The 20,133-nt window shown below is 40.8% G+C and overlaps 1 protein-coding gene across 1 annotated transcript in view; it reads left to right on the top strand.

Moving 5' to 3' along the window:
* The first annotated feature begins 79 nt into the window (after positions 1–79).
* Positions 80–20,133, top strand: part of LOC108901469 (serine/threonine-protein kinase 4) — a 31,919-nt gene continuing 11,865 nt past the window's right edge. Inside the window, exons 1-9 of the mRNA XM_018702939.1 lie at positions 80–468; positions 5,245–5,328; positions 6,509–6,637; positions 8,032–8,146; positions 8,262–8,426; positions 8,986–9,153; positions 9,379–9,516; positions 10,350–10,481; positions 10,696–10,894. Coding sequence (XP_018558455.1) covers positions 425–468; positions 5,245–5,328; positions 6,509–6,637; positions 8,032–8,146; positions 8,262–8,426; positions 8,986–9,153; positions 9,379–9,516; positions 10,350–10,481; positions 10,696–10,894 — 1,174 coding nt within the window. The 5' untranslated portion in view covers positions 80–424. The remainder of the gene's footprint in view (positions 469–5,244; positions 5,329–6,508; positions 6,638–8,031; positions 8,147–8,261; positions 8,427–8,985; positions 9,154–9,378; positions 9,517–10,349; positions 10,482–10,695; positions 10,895–20,133) is intronic.

The following is a 20,133-nucleotide window of genomic DNA, read 5'->3' as shown; positions in this document are numbered from 1 at the left end:
AGTGATGGTGTGTGTGTTTGGCGCCCCCTCCCGGCCGCTGCTCGGTACTGCAGCCTTTGTCTGCACCGCCTCCCTCGCCTTCACTCTTCCTGGTTTCTTCGGGCTGTCGCTGCGTTCCGCCGAGCGGTTTGTCAAACAAGTCCAAAGTTGTCCAGGATGAACCCAGGCGGCGGGGAAACGGCAGCTCGGCGAAGTGTGCGCACCGTGTTGAACCCCGTTTTACAGAATGACGAACAAGACGCGCTGTTGTTTTATTTTATTTTTATTTTATCGCGGCGGTGACTGAACGGGCTAAGCTAGCTGCTGCTGCTGCTAACGTTTGTTAGCAGGCGGCGGTAACTGTTAGTTTGAATCGTTCGCAAAACTCGGTTTAAGTTTGAGCAGAGACGACGGGAAGGAGCCGGTAAACACACGGGAGGACAACATGGAGAACAAGGACAAAGTGCAGATGAGGAATCACCCTCGGAGGTAACGTTATGCTGAGATTAAAAACAGACAGGTTTGAGATGTGTGACATCCTCATTGACTTTACATGTGTAGTGTGAAGTTAGCTGCTGGCTGCGGGGCTGAAAACGACCCTGATAAACAACTTAAATACACGGTCAGTCTGAGAGAAAGACAGATAATCTTATATAACCGAGTGTCAGATAAAACCGTTTGAATAATGGGATGTTAATGTAAAACGGCAGGGGCCAGGTTAGGACTGAGTCATGGACCAGGGTCACGGATTTGTCATGACATCTCAACACTTGACCTTAAGTTCCCTTATTTATCTTTTTTTTAAAAGTACTATATAAACATAATAAATGTATTTATATAATATAGTTAGAAGAAGATATAAGTGTTTATTAATGAATTCAGTAAGGGCTCACACAGCTGCAGCCTACTGTATAAAAAGATGAATAAAACCACTCAAATTACAGTTTAATACTACAGTCCTGCGATTAATCCTCATTTTTGAAGGTTATAGAAAAACGTCTTTCCAACCTGGTCCCAAAAAATCAAATTAAAAGAGAAAACACAAGACAAAGCAACATTAAAATCCCGAAATCCTAAATTTTACATCAGTAATTGGCGTTTTTATTGGATTTTACTTTAAAGTTCCTTTGCTAATCATGTATAATCATGTAACAAATGTTCTCTATCAGACTATAATGTAGTTATAAGCAGATTTAAATGTTAATCAAAGTGTTGGGCTCACATAACTGCAGGTTACTGGATAAGCAGACTGTATATGAAACTAAGTATATATTTTAAATTTTAGACATCTGAAGACGTCAGCTTGGACTGTGGGAAATGACGGGACATTTTACAGAAAAAAACAGTAACTTAGATTGAAATTAATTGTTAGACGCAGACCTCTATTATAATAAAACCACTTCTTAACTCCTCTATTTCTTATTTGTTTCTTCGACATTCATAAAAATAGCTTTCTGTCATATATAAGTCCTGCCTGTGTGGTCTTGATCTGTTGTGTCTAATCCTCTGGATTTGTCACTATCGAAGTGTTTGTGATCCAGTTTAATGCCATAACTCTGTTTGTTGATCTCGGCTCAGCTGCTTTAATCTTGATCGGTTTAAGTAAACCAGCTCAGAGCGGGTTCAGGTGCAGTAATGTCCATCAGGTATCTGTCACACTGGTCTGTTGGCTGACAGGTGAGGAAGGCATCAGTAACCACAGCTTCGGCTTTGTGGCGGAAAAATTAGGCCACCGGAAAGAGTGATACTGTGGGTGATACCAGGGAAATGGCAACTTGTTTCATATGTAGTGGTTTGCAAAAAGTACCACACCATAACACAAACAAACAAACAGATATAAGCAGCTGTGTTCCAGCAACCCCCGTGTTCTGCTCTGTAAAATTCCTGTTTTTGTCAATGGAGTCTGGTGGTGATATGTACTGATGTTTCTGGATAAACTAAAAGGATCTAAAAGCTCTGTCTCTGTAGGAGAACAATCTGAGCCTGTCAAAATCTTTAGCGGACGTACTTTGACGTGGAGCGTGGATCACATTGCTGCAGCTGTTCACAGGTGGATGGGTACACTGTACTTGCCACTTTTCAATTGTTTCTGACATTTTAGACAAAAATTACCGATTAGTTGATAAAAGAAATACTTGGTTGATTAATTGATAATGAAAGTAGTCGCAGGTGCAGTTAGGGTTTCCCCCAGGAACTTGTTTAGCCGAGGTGTTAAGCCCCCTCAGATCCTGCTACGTCTCATCATCAGTTCAGTTAATTTCCCCTTTTCCCCTGAAGGTTATTGTTTAATTTGACAAAACAGTATAAATGTTTTCTGATGTTAGAGGTGGTAATCTTTGTTCCAGACGTACAGGAACCACCTGTGCTATTAAAACTGTGAGAAACCTGGATTATTATTATTATTATTTAGTTTTTATGCAAGTAAAATAAGTCAAATGGTGTGAGGATTTAAAGGTTTAGAGAAGGAACCACTGCAAAACTGTTGGAAATAAGTGAAATCTGTGGGATAATGACACTTGAAATAAAAGTACACCTGATTATGTAGTTTTTTATGGTCTCGTATCGTCTGATATGGATGTGTTATTGAACAGGATGCACTTTCTGTTCATAGTTGAGTGTGAAAAACTGGTTTGTCAGCTCGGTCTGGTCGGTGTGTGTTTGACAGTAGGAACTGAGTTGTTCCTTTTCTGTCCACTTATCAGGAGGATGCCATTAAAACACATCACATTCACTCACTTCTCCAGTGTCTCCTCGTGAACCTGATTTAAGGCTGCAGTCTTCAGGTCTTCAGCCTTTGGACATTTGTTTAACACGGCCAAGAGCAACGCAATACAAGTCATCCAGATTGTTTAGTTTGAGATAACTTTTGTGCCAAATATTGGTCTGTTAATTTAGCTGTTGAATAATATAATTTAGAGGCTGTAGTGATTGACCAGCAGTGATGTCTTTTAAAACTAAAACATATCAGTGAGGACTAAGATCACAAGGTGTGTGAGTGTTATTAAACTATGATTAGACTGATTCAATAATAGTGGTATAACATGAACAGGGATTAAATGGAAATGATCTGTTCAGTAATCATCAACTAAAACGTCATGATGGTGACAGCTCTGTGTAGACTCGTCACACTGATGTCCGTCTCCTCGTCTCTTAGTTTTGTCGTCTCTCCTTGTCAAACATCAGAACATTAACATATTTAATGACATCCTACATGTAAAGTCTCTCCTCCAGGGGAACTCCTGTCTTTGTATTTAATATGTAAAGTGTGTAGCTGTAACTTTTCCTCGAATGTTCTAAGCAGCGGAGTAGGAGTCAGGTCTGAAGTACTGTGACTGTGCTTCTGTCAGAAATAGAAAAATAACAAGAAACCGAGGGAGCTGAGGGAAAACACAGGGCATTTTAAATTTAGTAATGTAAACATTCGGTGTGTTCAGTAGTTTTAGCCGCTGCAGATACACACATGCGTTTTATAGAAGTTCACAGAGTCCACTTGAAATGTAGATTATGGGCTGCTACGGTAGATTAGCATCTCAATGCTCAGCTCTCTGTCTTCTGTGGTTTGTGGCTTGAAGTCGATACGCCGGGCAGCCTGGTTCACAGCCGTTCAGGGCAGAGAATAAAACACAGCTCAGAGGGTTTAAAGAAAGTCAGAGACGCACTGAGAAATCAGCTCTGTTATCAACAGACTGACAAGAAGATGTGACAGCAGTCGTCGTTTAGAGCTTTCAGGTCATTAAATATGGAGTTTGAGCCATTCTCTGTGCATGTATGTTTCATTTTTCTGATTCAGGTTTCAGGATTTTAAACTACAGCTCCCTGCTACATTTTCCTCTTATTACTCAACAGTATATTGATCATAGTGTAATTGCCCCATCGATAACCTGCCCCACCCTGTTTTAATGCTGCTGTACTCCTGCAGCATGAGGACCACTCACAGCGCAGCACTGACTCACATCTGCTCTTATGTAAACTTTAAAACTGACCTCCATGACCTGATGTTATTTACGTCACCTGAGATGGATAACTTCCAAATTAGGGAAGAAGTTTTCCAAGTTGATTTCACAAGAATACATCATTTTTAGCAGAGTTGCCTTGGCTGAATGAGATAATTTCCTCTTGTTGTCTCCACCAGCTACTCTTCTTTAAATAATTCTGCGTACCAACTTTTTTTCACACACTCCTGGGTTAGATAAAACCATCAATAGTTTCACTCTGAAGTAGATTCAGGCGTCTTTGATTTAACGCTGGTTTTAATTTGACATTTCCTTCCCTCTTCCTGCAATCATCCTAAGAGCGGCTGCATCACAGGCTGCGTCTGGGACGTGTCTGAATCTATTTTTGTTTGACACTATTTTTGTCTCTTATCAAACATCTGGAGTGGTTTTGTAGTGCTGCTCACATTTCAGGAGAGAGCAAAGGTCGGACAGCTACACCCAAAAAGAGGATGAATTAAATATTCTCCCTGGTTCTGATTTATTAAATCAGCACATCCTGACTGTAGAAACTAGAAAATCAAAAATAACTGTTGGTGATAATGACTGGTTCCTTTTTAAAGCATCATAATGTAACTTTGCTGAGCAGCAGCGTCCTCTGCAGCCACGAGTGGTAATTTATTAAATGGCCATATGGTGTATTTTACCCACAATCCCCAGCTTCTGGAGCAGGAAGTGCTGTCTCTGTAACAAACACCAAAATCTGTTAATAATTCTTGATATTTCCGTCAGTTTCCAGGCTGGATATCAGAGATAAACGCTGGTGTTTAATGACTTCTCTTTTTAACTGATCTACAGTTCAGCTTTACTCTGAACTCTCTGTCTGATTCCAGCAGTTTAATCCACTGATATCACCCAGTTAGAGGGAGGTTGTACCTGAAAAACCAAAGTTACACAGAGCGACAGGTGTTCAGCAGACTGTACTTGCTGTGATTTTCACAAAAGAGAAAATCTTTTTTCATGCTTTATCTCATCACTGCGTTAGAACGGGAGTCTGCAGCTTCAATCAGGAAAAGTTATCATTTTCTTCTCAAAGCAGAATTTACAACCAGTTCCTCTCCAACACAGTTCAGATGTGTAAACTGATTATCTTTAGGTTTTATCCTGTCGATCAGGCAACACAAAATATTTGAAGATGTCACCTTGGACTGAATTCGCTGCAGCTCCACCCTGAAACATCTACATGAAAAAGCTGCAGTTTAACTGTTTGATTTCTCTTCCTGTCCTGTCCATTTTCCCCCGCCAACATGTCTGTGTCTCTCTGTCGTTGCAGACAGCAGCTGAAGAAGCTGAGCGAGGACAGTCTCACTAAGCAGCCAGAGGAAGTCTTTGATGTCCTGGAGAAGCTGGGTGAAGGGTGAGTCCCTCAGATGCCTGGGTGACACACCGGCGTTACACAGTCCTGATAAATGGGACGTAACAGTGTTTAAATGGGATCTTGGTGTTTGTGTTAATCAACTTTTCTCCCATCCACCCGTCCTCTGCCCCTCCCTCTATCTCTCTCTCGATCTCTGCCTCGTTTCTTCCCCCTCTTCGTTAGCGTGACGCTCCTCCTCCTCCTCTGGTGCCAACATATCAACATAAACACTGCCTCTTCATATCCTGTGTCTCAACACACTTCCTGTTCTGAGTGACTGATTGACGCTGTGTGTGTGTGTGTGTGTGTGTGTGTGTGTGTGTGTGTGTGTGTGTGTGTTACGGTTGAACTTTTCAGTGATCTCCAGTGTCAGTGAACTCATCATAATGAAACGTATATATCAACACCTGTTCAGTGTTTTATTCCCTGTGAGCACCTTTTGAATATTTTCTGCCTTTTATTTAATTTGTGCAGAACAAACTACTAACTATATAATAATCCCGACCAGTTCCAGGAAGGGACATCTACAGTGACAGATGCTGACAGCTGATAGCCTTTAGTTCCTCATGCGTGAAAAGCCTGGCACAAAAAAAAACCACATGAACCGAGGACTGTTGGCTCCTGATCCTGATTTAGTTTTTGCCTTTTTTTGCTTTTATTCCACTCCTTCATTTTGCCCTGAGATAATAACAGCAGGTCAGGTCTTTTTCTACAAGTGAAACATTAAGGCAGATTTGTGCAGCTTAAGTCTGTTTTACACAGAGATCATGCTATGTTGGTGTTAAGAGGACCCTTGCTGTAAAGACACCAGGAACTCATTTCCTCCTGCAGGTTACACTGGACTGGACTCATAGGATGTACTAGTTTTAATGGGATTTTAATCATAAGATAAAGATTTCATGTAGTCTTAGTGAGGCAGATGAATCTGTAAAATAAGTATTTGTGTGAAAACAGCCCATAAATCTGTGTAATTAGCTGTTAGATTAAACCTTTAAAAATAAGTGTAAACTTAAATCATTTGACCCAGGCTTTTATTTTAGTTCTTTATTTCATCTTTTTGCTTTTATGCTGGAATTACAGAGAATTCATGCTGTAAATTCAGATGTTCACAGCTGCTGTCTGACAGATTTTACCGTAATGATACTCTATGTTAAACATCTGTGTGTGTGTGTCTCTGCAGGTCGTACGGCTGTGTGTTTAAAGCCAATTATAAAGAGACGGGCGAGATCGTGGCCATCAAACAGGTTCCTGTGGAGTCTGATCTTCAGGAGATCATTAAGGAAATCTCCATCATGCAGCAGTGTAACAGGTATTTGTGGTTTATGTGAAATGGAGAGTGACTATAATATTGACAAAGCTGGTAACAGAGTCACTGATGTGGTCAAAGCTCACACACTCATCTTTTACAGAGGTGGGCGTTTGAGCCATAGATTACCTCAAACTAGAATAGAACTCAGTAGACCACATCCCTCTGCCCAGACCAAACAATCCTACACGTCTGTCGCTTTGTTTTTTGACATTAAGATTCAAACATTTTATTTCCTGAGAAACTGTAGAGAAATACCCTCCTGTCCCCGGCCAGTGACGCATCCCTCCATCAAACGTGGTGCAAATCAGTTCAGTTGTTTTTGCATATTTGTGCTGACAATCACAAATAACAACCAGACAGACACGACTGCTTTACAGTCACTATTTTATCTGGCACATGCTTTCTGTCCAGAGTGACTCTGTGTGCGAACAAGACTCACAAACAGTCTGTTATCAGGATTTTCTGGGGGGTTTCCCAGCAGCCAACACCCTCCGCTGCTTCAGACTAAATGACCGTTGCTTCAGAAACTTTTAGGGGAATCACTGTTTATTTATAGTAAACTAACCAAGTCCTCAACAGTCACATGTGATAGATATGTTTGCTCAGGTTTGTACTCTGCACAGTGTGATGCTCTCCAAACAAAGGCAGAGACAGAGTCTGAAGGTTTCAGTTTTACTTTAAAACCAGTCTGTTTACATAGAAAAGCTGTGAGTGATGATGTTAGAAATCACCCATGTTAATAAGCTGCCATTTATATGAATAAAAGCTTATGATGGCATGTGAGGCAGTGACACATCATTACATCATAATCAACCATAAATGATAAATACAGTTAATGTGTCACCTGTGAATTTCTGTTGATGGAATGTGTCTCTTTTTCCTATGAACTTTTCGTGTGTTTTGATCTGAACCGTGACACATTATACAGTATATTACTATATATAAGTCTACTGATCCTGTCGGTGCAAAGCATGTAAGTTGCTCTGTGGATTTTGGGGTATTTTTGAGATGAGAAATGCAAAAAAACTTGACACCATTTTCACCACAAGTTTCCACTGAACAAAACACACTTAAGCTTTAGTTCACTAAACGTGTTGTCATGAAGAAAATGCACAAAAACTTGTGGTTTTGTTTGGGATTGCTTGATTGACTTAGACCAGGGTTATGACTGTAAACAGAAGGGCTGAAGTACAGAAACTATTTTATTTTTGTTACTTTATTTTCACAAAAACATGAGTTTCTGGAGACAGGGTAACGTTGTGCTGCAGTGCTGTCACTACAACAACAACTAGAATTTTGCTCACATCACGAAGAGGATCACGTTCAGTGTTTTTATTTAGAAAAAACTGGCAGAAGTGAATTAAAAGTGACGGTGGTTTTCTGTCTGTGTTCAGTCCTCATGTCGTGAGGTACTACGGCAGCTACTTCAAAAACAGTGACCTGTGGATCGTCATGGAATATTGTGGAGCCGGATCAGTGTCTGATATCATTCGAATACGCAACAAGACGGTAATACAATACTCAGAGGCACACACACACAAACACACACACTCATATACACAGTTTGTATAGTGCACTGAAGTTTGTGTTGATGTGTCTGCATGTGTGTGTGTTTGTGCTGCAGCTAACAGAAGAGGAGATCGCCACCATCTTGCAGTCGACTCTGAAGGGTCTGGAGTATCTTCACTTCATGAGGAAGATCCACAGAGACATCAAAGCAGGAAACATCCTGCTGAACACGGAGGGTCAGGCCAAACTGGCCGACTTCGGAGTTGCTGGGCAACTCACAGTAAGGAAACTAATGTTAAATGATAAAAAATGATCATAGACACGTTCTTCACAGCAGACACTTGGACTTGTCATAGTAGGAAAAGGACGAGTGTTACTACTGATTGTAATGTCAGTGAAAACACATCACCTTATTTTATTATTAACAGTGTTTTGAAGAACTGATCTGGAGTCACTGTTTTGTGACTCCAGATCAGGTGATTCTTTTGCTATTTATTTCTGCAGTACCAACATTTTTCCGTATTTAGTTTTAGGGAAATACAGACACGTACCTTAAAGTGTTCTGCTACGTTGGACCTAAACCTGGATGATGCATTTATAACTCAGAAACAGTAGACAGATATCAGCAGTTCAGCAGAGGATGAACAGCACTCGGTGCTCTGTATCGCCTGATCCCCCCAAGTTTAGGTACAAGTAGAGAAAAGTAGGATCACACCCCAACAGCACTACAGCAGATTTAGAAGATTTGCATGGTGTCATCTTGAACTGTAAGTTTTCTTTCCTCTCTTTCTTTTAGGTTTTTCCACCGTGTTCATTCTCTCTCCTCTTTTCTTCCTCAGGACACCATGGCGAAGAGAAACACTGTCATCGGCACGCCGTTCTGGATGGCTCCAGAGGTCATACAGGAGATCGGCTACAACTGCGTGGCTGACATCTGGTCTCTGGGGATAACGGCTATAGAGATGGCTGAGGGGAAGCCGCCCTATGCCGACATACACCCCATGAGGGTGAGGGAGTGTGTTCATTGTCTGAGTGTGTGGAAGAAGGTGCTTGTGTTTAAGTGTGAGAGTTAAAGTGAGAAATGTGAAGAGGAAGTACGGTGTGGATGTTAGAGGGTCAACTCCCTTTGTGAAGACAGAAAGTGTTTGAGTGAAACAGTTTAAGTTTGACTGGAAATGTGTTTTCTGATTTTATGGCCTCCATCTTGGACACTCTTCTGTTTCCTCCTCCAGGCGATCTTCATGATTCCCACCAACCCTCCTCCGACGTTTCGTAACCCAGGCCTGTGGTCTCAGGCATTTAGAGAGTTTGTCAGCCAGTGTTTGGTGAAAAACCCAGAACACAGGGCGACTGCCACACAGCTGTTACAGGTAACTCCATGTAGAGTAGATGAAGTAATGTTTGTCCGTATTTGGTCACAAACCATGAAAACACATCCACAAAATTACAGATGGTTCGTTGAAGTCAAAATCAAACTAAATGCACAATATATCATTTTCTTTCGGAGGTCTTGTCCTCTTCCAGAACAAACCGAAGTGATTTAACTTGGTTAAAACACAGAATAAAACAGTTTCAAGAAAAATCTTTTTATTCCTGCCGCAATTTCCAATGCAGTTACTTGATAAGCAAAGACTTAGAAGAAGAAAAGAGAAACATAGATGAATAAATAAACAATTCACAGAAAGACATTACCTAACAAATTCATGTGGTCTCATTATTCTTTCATTGTACGGTTTCTTAAAGTGGAAAAAAATTAATTCAACCCTTTAAATCATTCTGTGAAGAGTTCCTCAGTTTGACGCCAACCACTGACACACACATCTGCTTTAAAGTAGTCTGTACACACTGATGCTTAAAATTAGATTTCCCTCTCTGATCTTTTTTCCTCTGAACTAAATACAAACAACTTTTGTATGTTCTCTGGTAAAGCCCTGATGATGTGTGTAACTCTGCTAATTAGATTTATCTCTGTGAAAATTGCTGGAAACATTTGGGATAATACAATCACACAATTCAACAAAATATATAACACGTCTAGATGTTTTCTGACATTTTAATGCAGAAGAGTTGCATATTATACCTAGAGCCATTAAAATTCTCCTTGTATGAGTGCATGTGTAAGGAAAATGAAAAATGTGTCGGCACCTTTCTCTTCTCATCAGTTTGATCTTTCTCTCTCGTTCGTTGTCTCTCACCCCTTCAGCATCCATTCATCAAGTCAGCCAAGCCCAACTCCATCCTCAGAGCCCTGATCACAGACGCCATGGAGATCAAACTGAAGAGACAAGAGGAGGCAGAGCAGAGAGAACAGGACGCAGAAGATGACGACAATTCGGTACAGACACAAAGAATCATAAAAATATAAAGAAGTCGTCTTCTGCTGTAGTAGTGGTCAAGCACTGGAGTTGAGACTGATGCAAAACTTTCTGATCTACATCCTGATGTAATGTAGAAAAACTGTGAATTTTAGTTTTTTCTGGACATAAACAAATCAACATTTTACTAGAATTGTTTTTTAAAAGACGTTACTTTCTGCCTGTGTGTGTCAGGATGAGGATGAGACTGACCAGGGGACGATGGTTCGGGCGGGGACAGGAGACTCGGGAACCATCCGGGCCGCCGGTTCAATCGGCAGCACGGCGCGGACCATGATCGAACACGAGGACACGGGGACCATGCAGTTGCAGCTGGGCACCATGGTCATCAACTCTGATGATGAGGACGAGGAGGAAGCCGGAACAATGAAAAGTAAGTTCCTGTAATCACAGTCACAAACTGAGATTACATTTTTATATTGCACAGCCTTAAATTCTGTATTGAATATAATGATAATAATGAAACCAGAAAGGTACATATACATGTGTAGAGATGTGTTACACATGTACAGGTCATCACCTTTAAGAGGAACCAGTGGATAAGGAACAAACCGGCACTAGGTCTGAAATGATTAGTGTCACATCATGACTGAATTACTAAAGCAACATGACACCAAGAAAAACGTAAAAATCAAAATATCGTTTACGTTTTGTGTTTCTCTCCCCGCATCCATATGTAGCAGTGTAGACATCTAATAACTCTCCAAGCTCAAGTGTGCAGACTTGAGCAGGTAAAACATGCAGAGCAGGTGCTGCAGCCACAGGAAGCAGAGATGGAGGGTGTGACTGAAATAAGGCAAAGAATCTGTGAATTCTGTGAAAGGTTTTTTATCCACTAGAGGGCAGAGTGTGACCATCACTCTGACTGAGGTTCCCTGACTCACCTGTGAACTGGAGGATCACCGGTGTGTGTGTGTCTGTGTGTGTGTGTGAGAGAGAGGCAGCTTTATCTTCTTGGAAATGAACTACAGGGAAGGAAATGAACCACCAGCAGCAGGGTCTAATGACTTTCAAAGTTCTGTTTTTTGTTCACTTCTTTAATAGCAAGTAATGTTTGTTCAGAAAGGAAAAGAATCTGTAGATGAACTTTCATCACCTCCTGAGCTCTGCTGGTTTTCTGTTGTGGATTTTTTTCTTTTATTGGCTGATAGGTTGTGAGTTCACTCTCTGTTTCCTTTGACACATTGAGATTCACTGTAGTGTTATTATGAGTTTCCCCCTTTCACTTTCTCACAGTTTCTTTTTTAGTAAATAATCTTGTTGCGATCAAGATCTTTTTGCAAGAAAGAGAGAAAAACCAACAAAGCCAAAGATAACAGAAGAAGAGAAGAGATACACTGAGGCAGCTTTTTCAGGAAACCTCTAACTTAACACATTAATGAAACTGAATCCACAATTAAACAAGTCGATTTTTTTCAACACTAGTAGTGTCCTCTAAATTCTGGCATCAGAAACACCACGTTTCTTGGCTGCGTTTAGAGGAGCCATTGGACCTGTTGTGATGTGTTTGGTATTAATAGTGCAGACATCAGCGGAGGTGTCCCCGGCTACGTCCACACGTTTTCATTTTAAAACAAAAGTCACGACTGATTGAGACTCAGTCAGGAAGTTTCTGCTTGCCCAGAGTTTTCAAACTAAAGTTTCCGTTTTAGGGGCTCAAAACCTCCGGAGTAGTGTGGATCAGACGTAACTGCTGCAACCACGATGCATTTTAAAATGGTGAAAAGGTAAATGTATTTACCTTTTCACCATGAGCCTGAGGGCTCATGTGAGGAGCAGCAGACTTATGTCAGGCTCCCACTTGATGCAGTGAATACATTAACCTGTGCTGGAGTGTCATTTATTAAGAGAAATGATGGTGCTGCATCAGTCTGTTGGAGTCTTTTTTTTATTACAGTGTGGGAGTCGTAAGCGTTGGATGTAGTTTTGGACGGGAGACTCAACAAGAGTTGGACTCTGTTCATCAGTGCTGGCAGTCTGTGGGTGTGTTTTATGTGTTTGTTTTTATACGCAAAGAATTAACCCCAATGAGACACTACAGCACAGTCAGTTTAGGTGTGTGTGTGTGTTTGCTCTGTGTGAGTCCAGTAACACACAACCCTGACTGTCTAACCACCACCACAACACTTGTTTTACTTTGCTGATGAAAACAAAGCTACCGTGGACGATCACGTCATAAAATCACAACTCCTACACCACACTCCGAGGTTTATATTTAAGCCACGGGAGTGTGGTGGCATTATCAGCCACAGAGAGGAATTAGCAGCATTTGGATGGTCACTGGGGTAATTTCCCAGCATGCAGTTCTCTACAGAAACAGTCAAAACAGGCTGAAGTGATGGGGGTTGAACCGCGGGGTAATGAGCCATCTGCAGAGGAACAACAGACAGGTGGACTCCACACCTGAGCTGATTTATGACACAGACACAGGCGACTTTTAACATTAATATTCCTTATAGCTTTATTCAGACATGACGTCATGTTTCTGTAAAGAGCTGCACGAGCAGAGAGAGAGAGTCAGCGGTGAGTTTAAAAAGTTAGGAAGAAGTTTTTCTGATTTCTTACAGGCTGCATCACTGATGGATTTTAAAACTTACTTTGCCACTGAAGCCTTAAGATACCATCATGTTTGCCCTTGGTTCTAACTGAAAATTACTACAATATTTTTGCACCAGTTTTAACATTTAATGTTGTTTGATAGTGAATTCTGTTCTGCTGCTATCCAGTTTTCTAACATGTGCAGAAGCGTTGACTGACAGAGGGTAAGCTGGGACTCTTGAATAATTCCTGTTTGCTCTGAGGCTGTATGCAAAACTTTTTGCCAGATATTCATTTATTTATCTGCACAGTTGGAACAAATTAACACTGATGATACTCAGAGAGACTGTTGGTCAGATTATTATTGAAAGAGGGTTTTTTAAAACCATTTTTATAGACCGCTCCATCTCCTTGACTTCATAAAAACGTCTCCTTCATGATCTTTCCGTAGTGTATTAAACTGTTTCTGTGCATAAGAGATGATGATTGAGATATTTAATTTATAGCAGTGATTTTAGATGGAAGGTAAAATAAGTACATTTCTCTCTCTCTCTGCATATTTAATCCCTGCAGCGTTTGCATCAGGCTTTCACTTGGCAACAGGTTAAACTGCCATCACTTTAATGTACAGTATATGAGAGACACAGGATGAGACATGAAGAAGCTGCAGAGACACACATGACCATCCCAGTCCTTTTACCTCGACACAAACACAGTGACAAATAAATCTCTGACGCACATACTCATAAATACACACACACACACACACACACACACACACACACACACACACACACACACACACACACACTGTCTCCTGTCTGATGTCCTGACTATTGAGTTAGCATGGATCTCCACTGCTGGCAGTTTAAACTGCATTAACACAGGAACATTTAGAGTTCATAATTACATTAGTACCCCGATATCCTTCAGTTGTGCGTTTGTGTGAGTGTGTGTGTGTGTGTGTGTGTGTGTATCTCTGCTGTGTCCTTTAATGGCTGGGTGTCTTTGTACAGAGCTGTGTGTATGTCAGCCTGTGTGTGTGTGTCCCAAACTAATGACCACGGTCTGATGCTGAAGGGACCCTGAGGATCGAGATAAGGTATTAGATCAGAAATGGATCCTCTCTGGATGGTCTGAATAATAAAAAGCCTTTTCATTTACACTGATTAGCCACTAACCCTCACTCAGTAGAATCTGTGTCTGAACCCTCTCTGTCGCTCTCATCGCTCACTGTCCTCCACATGACGTCTCCAATTCATTCACAGTCGGGGTTTATTAAATGACCAATATGTTAGTGTTACCAGCAGGATGTTAGAGCGGCAGAATATCACTGAGCAGCAGCGCCCTCTGCAGCCACACGTGGTCATTCATTCTGTTGGGCTCTGAGTTAAGTGGTTTTCATGCACAGAGGGAAAAAAGCTTAATCTCACTGAGCTGAAATGGCGTATATTACCCATGATCCCCAGCTTCTGGAGCAGGAAGTGCTGTCTCTGTAACAAACACCAACTCTGCTTTTAAGTCTTTTTAACTGATCTACAGTTCAGCTTCACTCTGAACTCTCTGGGCCTGATTCCAGCTGTTTAAGCTGCTGACTGTCACTCAGTTAGAGGGAGATCATACCTGAAAAACCAGAGTTACACAGAACAACAACAGGTGTCTGACAGAGGCTCCAGTCTCCCTGTTACAAGTCGGTGAACACAGTGACTCTGAGGTGGTTATTTTATGGTAAATTAATTGTATAATGTTGTTCTCAACTCAAAGCCCATCCCTAAAACCTTTGCCACTGTTTAAAAGAAATTTCTTCGCCTTCTTTTAGATGAATTTTTCTATCAGATAACATCAGCGCTGAGAAAATGAGATGATTGATCGATCAACAAGAAAAGGAATTGGCAGCCGTTTTAATTGATTTCCTGATTTTTTTAAAAACCGTACAGTACAGTATCTAAAATACTGAAACAGTTACAACTAAATATACCTCAGCCTTTATACAAAGGTTTTACCAGTGTCTGTGATGGGTTTTTATAAGAAGTCCACTTTTCTGTTTTTCATCAGTGAGTCTTTCCATCTCTTCCACATTGTCCAGAAGACACACAGAGTAACAGGGCAGGGTTTCTCTTTAAACCATTTCCTCCTGATTACCTTCCTGGAATGAATTTTAACAACACATCAGTCCTTGTGTATATTTTGCTGTGTCATGTTACCTAAATACAGCACATCACTTTCAGCTTTACCTGTTTCTCTAATTCTTCAAACAAAGAGAAGCAGTCATTAGTCTCAGCTTCTTAAATCTGTGAATTTAATGTTTTGTGACATTTTATAAACTAATGATTAGTTGATTAATCAAAAAAAACAACAGTAACATACACAGTCCACTGTCAATGAAGCAGAGACGTACTGTATCTGAGTCCAAAAATCCTCAGAGGAGTTAAAAACGAAAACATCTATTCAGCATTTTGAACCAGGGACGTTGTGGTTCAGTGTCAGTACCTCAACCTTTCACTCAGACTCAGACAGTTCAGTATTTAAAGCTCTGATAAATTCAAAGACTTGATCTTTGTGAAATACTTTATTAGAATACTTTATTATGTCTTCAGTAAGGTAAGCTCTTACAGACATCTTTCTGACAGCAGCTTCATGTCACAGGCTCTGATTTGTCAGAAACCACTGTAATCTCTTTTGAAGTCTGTTAATGAGAAGAAGTATAATGTTGTTTTAAAATATTAGCTCAGACATTAAGACAGAAACTGAGGCACAGACACATGAAACAGCAGCACAAGACAAAAAGTAGATGCTGTTTTGACTTTAGTCACTTTCCCTGTGTCTCTGCGTCTCACACAAACAGTACATGAACAGCAGCCGGCAGTCTGAGGTGAGGGGATTCTTTCCATTTGTTGTTTGAAATGCACGTAGATGGAACCATTATGTTGCCTTAAATAAATTATTTAAATCAAGTTTCCATCTCTCCGAGCCTCAACAATGGTCTCTAACCCTCAGACGTTTAAATGCGAATACAGGCGCCCATTATCACTGTCTTTACCTTAGCTGGCAACCTTCAAGTGCAAACAGCACAGTGAACTCTGCACATTGTGTATTTTCTAATACCCTCTTTGTGAGTATTTGAGTTCTAGTTAAAATTATTTAATAGCTCTCTGTACCTGCTGAGCTCTCTGTTCTGATTAAAGTTTAATTCTGTTTTGGGAGGTTGCAGGAGCAGAAGGCAGTCCGCTGGCCTTCACCATAAATTCAAACTGTGTGAGAGACTTAATTTCCTAAACCTGTGGTTTTCAGTCTGGTTTAGAGGCTGCAGCACAGACCAAGACATTAACACTGCTGGGGCTAGAGGCTTTAATCCCACTGAGGCCTATACCAAATTTATGTTAATGAGCTCAATCTCTCTTTTGTTAACCACCGTTAAATCCCACCAAACTTTGGTATTTTATTTGTGGCAAGTTTGATCTGATTGACTTGGGATACCATAGAGTCCTTTATCTCTTTAAAGCAGCTGTAATAACTGGTTTTATAGTAACGGTGTGTGTCATGTGACTGTGTGTCTGGACCACAACTTCACTGTTCTGGTTCACTCTCACTGTGTTGTTTTTGGTCGCAGCAGGCAGTTGTTCTCAGAGAAAACGTAGTAAAAAAGCCTCTGTCCACGAGCAGCTCAGCAGCAAACAGCAGGCAGACACAGTTAGAGCAGACAGGAGGTGGGGGAGACCACAAACAGAGTTAAAGAGGGCGAATACTGGACAAACACCACTCCACATGACTGATAGTTGCTCTGTAACTGCTGGATGTTGAAAGTGTTTGAAAGTAAGTTCACCATATCAACTTAAAAGGCAACAGCTACTGTAGTTTTAAACCTTGAGACTTTTAAACTCGGAGACTTGTACAAAGTTCCAACAAGAGAAAAAGCAACATTTACACTTTTTAACTCAAAGTAAACACAAACGTGTGCACTTCCTGCAGCAATGTGACCGCTGTGAGGTGATTTATGATGTGATTGGTCAGAAAAGACACGACAGAGAGGAGTCAGTGTCAGAGCAGTGGAAAATAATGGCCCTGTCAGTGGGTGACAAACAGTAATGGCAGAAACCTTTTGCTATTAGTCTTCTTTTTTTTTGTCTTTTTAGCTTGTGTCTCATCATCTGATCCAGTCCTGGGTGGTCAGGCAGCCTCTCCAAACCTCTCAGTGTCTGTGCAGTGATACAATTTAGTATAATTAATCACCCAATTGCAATAAAATCATTTTGCTTCATGTCGCTTCCAGTAAGAAGATCCAAGCACTCCCTCTTGTTTTCCATTCCCTCATCGCTGAGTCCTTAACTATCTGTTATCAGAATGTGGAAAAATGACGAAGGCCTAAATGTCACGGGAATCTATTCATTAGAAGAAGGCGTACGGGTGTGGCAGTGGTTAGATTAACGACAAAACTGAATCTGTCTCATGAGTTTTGGTGCGTCACTCGCGGCTCCCTTCATTTTTTATCTTCATCTCCACTGTTTACTGATCAAACTGATGCTGTGAAGGGAAAAAATAGAATATTCACTTGCAGCCTGGGGAAAGGTCAAGTAAAAGTATTCATGCAACATCTCTCTCTACATTTCTTCTCTCATTTGCTTAGTTCACTCAGTCGTCTCAGTTTGTTATGTCACCAGATGTTTCGTTTTTCAGTGTGTGTACATTTTTTTCTTCGCTCACCAAACGGCCTTTGTGTCTCAGTTACATAAAGATGGGATTAAGACCGAGATGCAGCTGTTGTGGTTTGAGAATCTGCTCAAAATTGTAATTTATTTAAAATGTGCATGATGGATTTTTATAAAACATTTAACCGAGGCTGTGTTAAAATTGGACCGGGACCACGTATGGTCAAACAGATCAAGTGTTCCCCGTGTACTCACAAGTCAAAGCACTCAACTTCATGTCTGAGGCTGAAGTTTAAAGTGAAAAATCATGTTTCAAAACCTCACGTGGTGCATGGAGTGAGCACATTTAAATACTTACCAGTCAACACTTTTTGGAAGAAGCTGGTTGGAGCAGAAGCTGGGTTAACACTCCTTAAATTTAGTGACATAACAGAAAGTTTAGCCAAAAGAAAAAGGGAAACACAACAACTTTCCTCACTCTGAAACTGCGATTTTAAAGATCCTCAGTGGCGAACTCATTATCGTCGTGTGTGCATATTTTTACGACATTAATCATCTCACTTTAATAACTGCGTAGGCTTTCTTACCCTTAAACTTTCCTCTTGAAGATGTGTGGCATTTATACAGTTGTGATACTAAACATCACAGTAATGAGCACACTTATGCAACAGTTCCCAACACATGACAGAAAATATACTTTGAGAGTGTGTACATCCAGAAGTATAAAAATACAAGACACAAGAAACACACTGCTCGCTTTGCCTCCACATAGTGTTGGCATAGCAACCAACAAAGCACGGCAGGTCACAGTTTATAGGAATGTGAAGCACAGTTGGAAAGTCAGATAATTGCTCCAGTTACCCGACAACACCAGATACCAAAGACACGTTAGATCATGGATTTTTATGTGTCTGACCTTCTTTCATCTGATTATGTTGGAAAAAACTCCATATTGGGAGGAAAACCGTGGCCGGTTTCCTTAAACAATGACTTCTCCAAGGTCCGTGATCTTGGCAGGTTAATCCAGCTCGGAGGCACCTGGCAGCAGAAACAGAGAATAAACAGCCATTAATTCTTTTACAGTCATGGTGAGGGTACTAGACTTTAAATTGATTTTGTGCCTGAATGAAAACAAACTACGGAGCCAGATGATCAGCGATGAGATGTCCGGGGGGTTTGCTAAAGTGAGCTAATGTCAGCCAACATCTGAAGAGTCTCTGCATTAATCACCGTTAGTGAGCTAAGAATACACACACAGTGTAAATAATCACTAGGTGGCTATCTGTTTCTGAGAAATATATTGTAAGGTTCTGACAACAGATGGCTCGTTTCCTCGTTGGCTATTGTGGCGTAATGTTGCATTTTGACCACTAGGCGGCATGAGACACGAAACAGGCCTACAGCAAGAGAAGTTTTATAAACTGTTGGTGCTTACAGCTGACCAGGGCTAACTATTATGATTATTATTATATTTGATCTGTAAAATGTTCACTCCACAATGTCTTGGTGCCAAAAGTGTATTCAGATATTATTTTTTGTTTGTTTTGTTTGTCCGAACAGTCAACCCCCCGCCCCCAAATTACTCTGATATATGACCAAGAAAAGCAGCAATTTCTCACATTTTAAAACCTGGAACCAAAAAGACTTAAAGAGTTAGTCAATGATAAAGTATCTGCTGACTAATTTTAGCGTGAGCAGGATACTGAGAGCCTTCCAGCTCCAGCTTCTTGTTTTTGGAAACGACCTTAATCACTTTAAACAATACCGATCACTTTAATCCGTCTTTATATCACCAGCACCTTTGACTCATATAATGTAAATGCTGCTGGACCTAACCATCTTTGATCATTACAATTTACAACAGTTCCTCTCTGAGTCACAGTCCTGGCATTCCAGTAATTACCTGTCCATTTATATAACCTGATTATTGGCCATAAATTTATTTTAAGTACAAACATAAACCAGTTCTAATTTCCTCCTGGTATGACATCAGATTTTCCTCTGTCTGTTGGGGTAATAGAGGACTTTCTCAAGTTTCTTACATAAACAGCTGAAGGGTCGACGTGACAGACTACAGTAGAGAGAATTCACACCGTTCACAGTGTGGCTGTATGTGATCACACTCAGGTCTGTGCACACTGTGGGAGTGGAGGACTTGCAGCCTCTGTAACACCAACAGCAACTTATTAAAGCCATGAATCAAACGCTGAACTTACACTGAAGCGCTCATTGATTTGTTCTGCTCATGGACTCATCAGGGTAAAGTTAGCGATGCAGACAAGGAGTCGTCTGGTGAACCAGAAACACTCGTATACATATTGATCTCCACACACACACACACACACACACACACACACTATAACATCACTTCCAGTCTTCTTCTTTTAACCTTTTTTATTTTATAGGATGTTTTTATATTGCTCATGTT

The sequence above is a fragment of the Lates calcarifer genome, linkage group LG12 (assembly GCF_001640805.2).
Source record: "Lates calcarifer isolate ASB-BC8 linkage group LG12, TLL_Latcal_v3, whole genome shotgun sequence".
NCBI classification, from domain to species: Eukaryota; Metazoa; Chordata; class Actinopteri; family Centropomidae; genus Lates; species Lates calcarifer.
The sequence above is the reverse complement of the archived record's forward strand: the minus strand, read 5'-3'. Positions and strand labels throughout refer to the sequence as shown.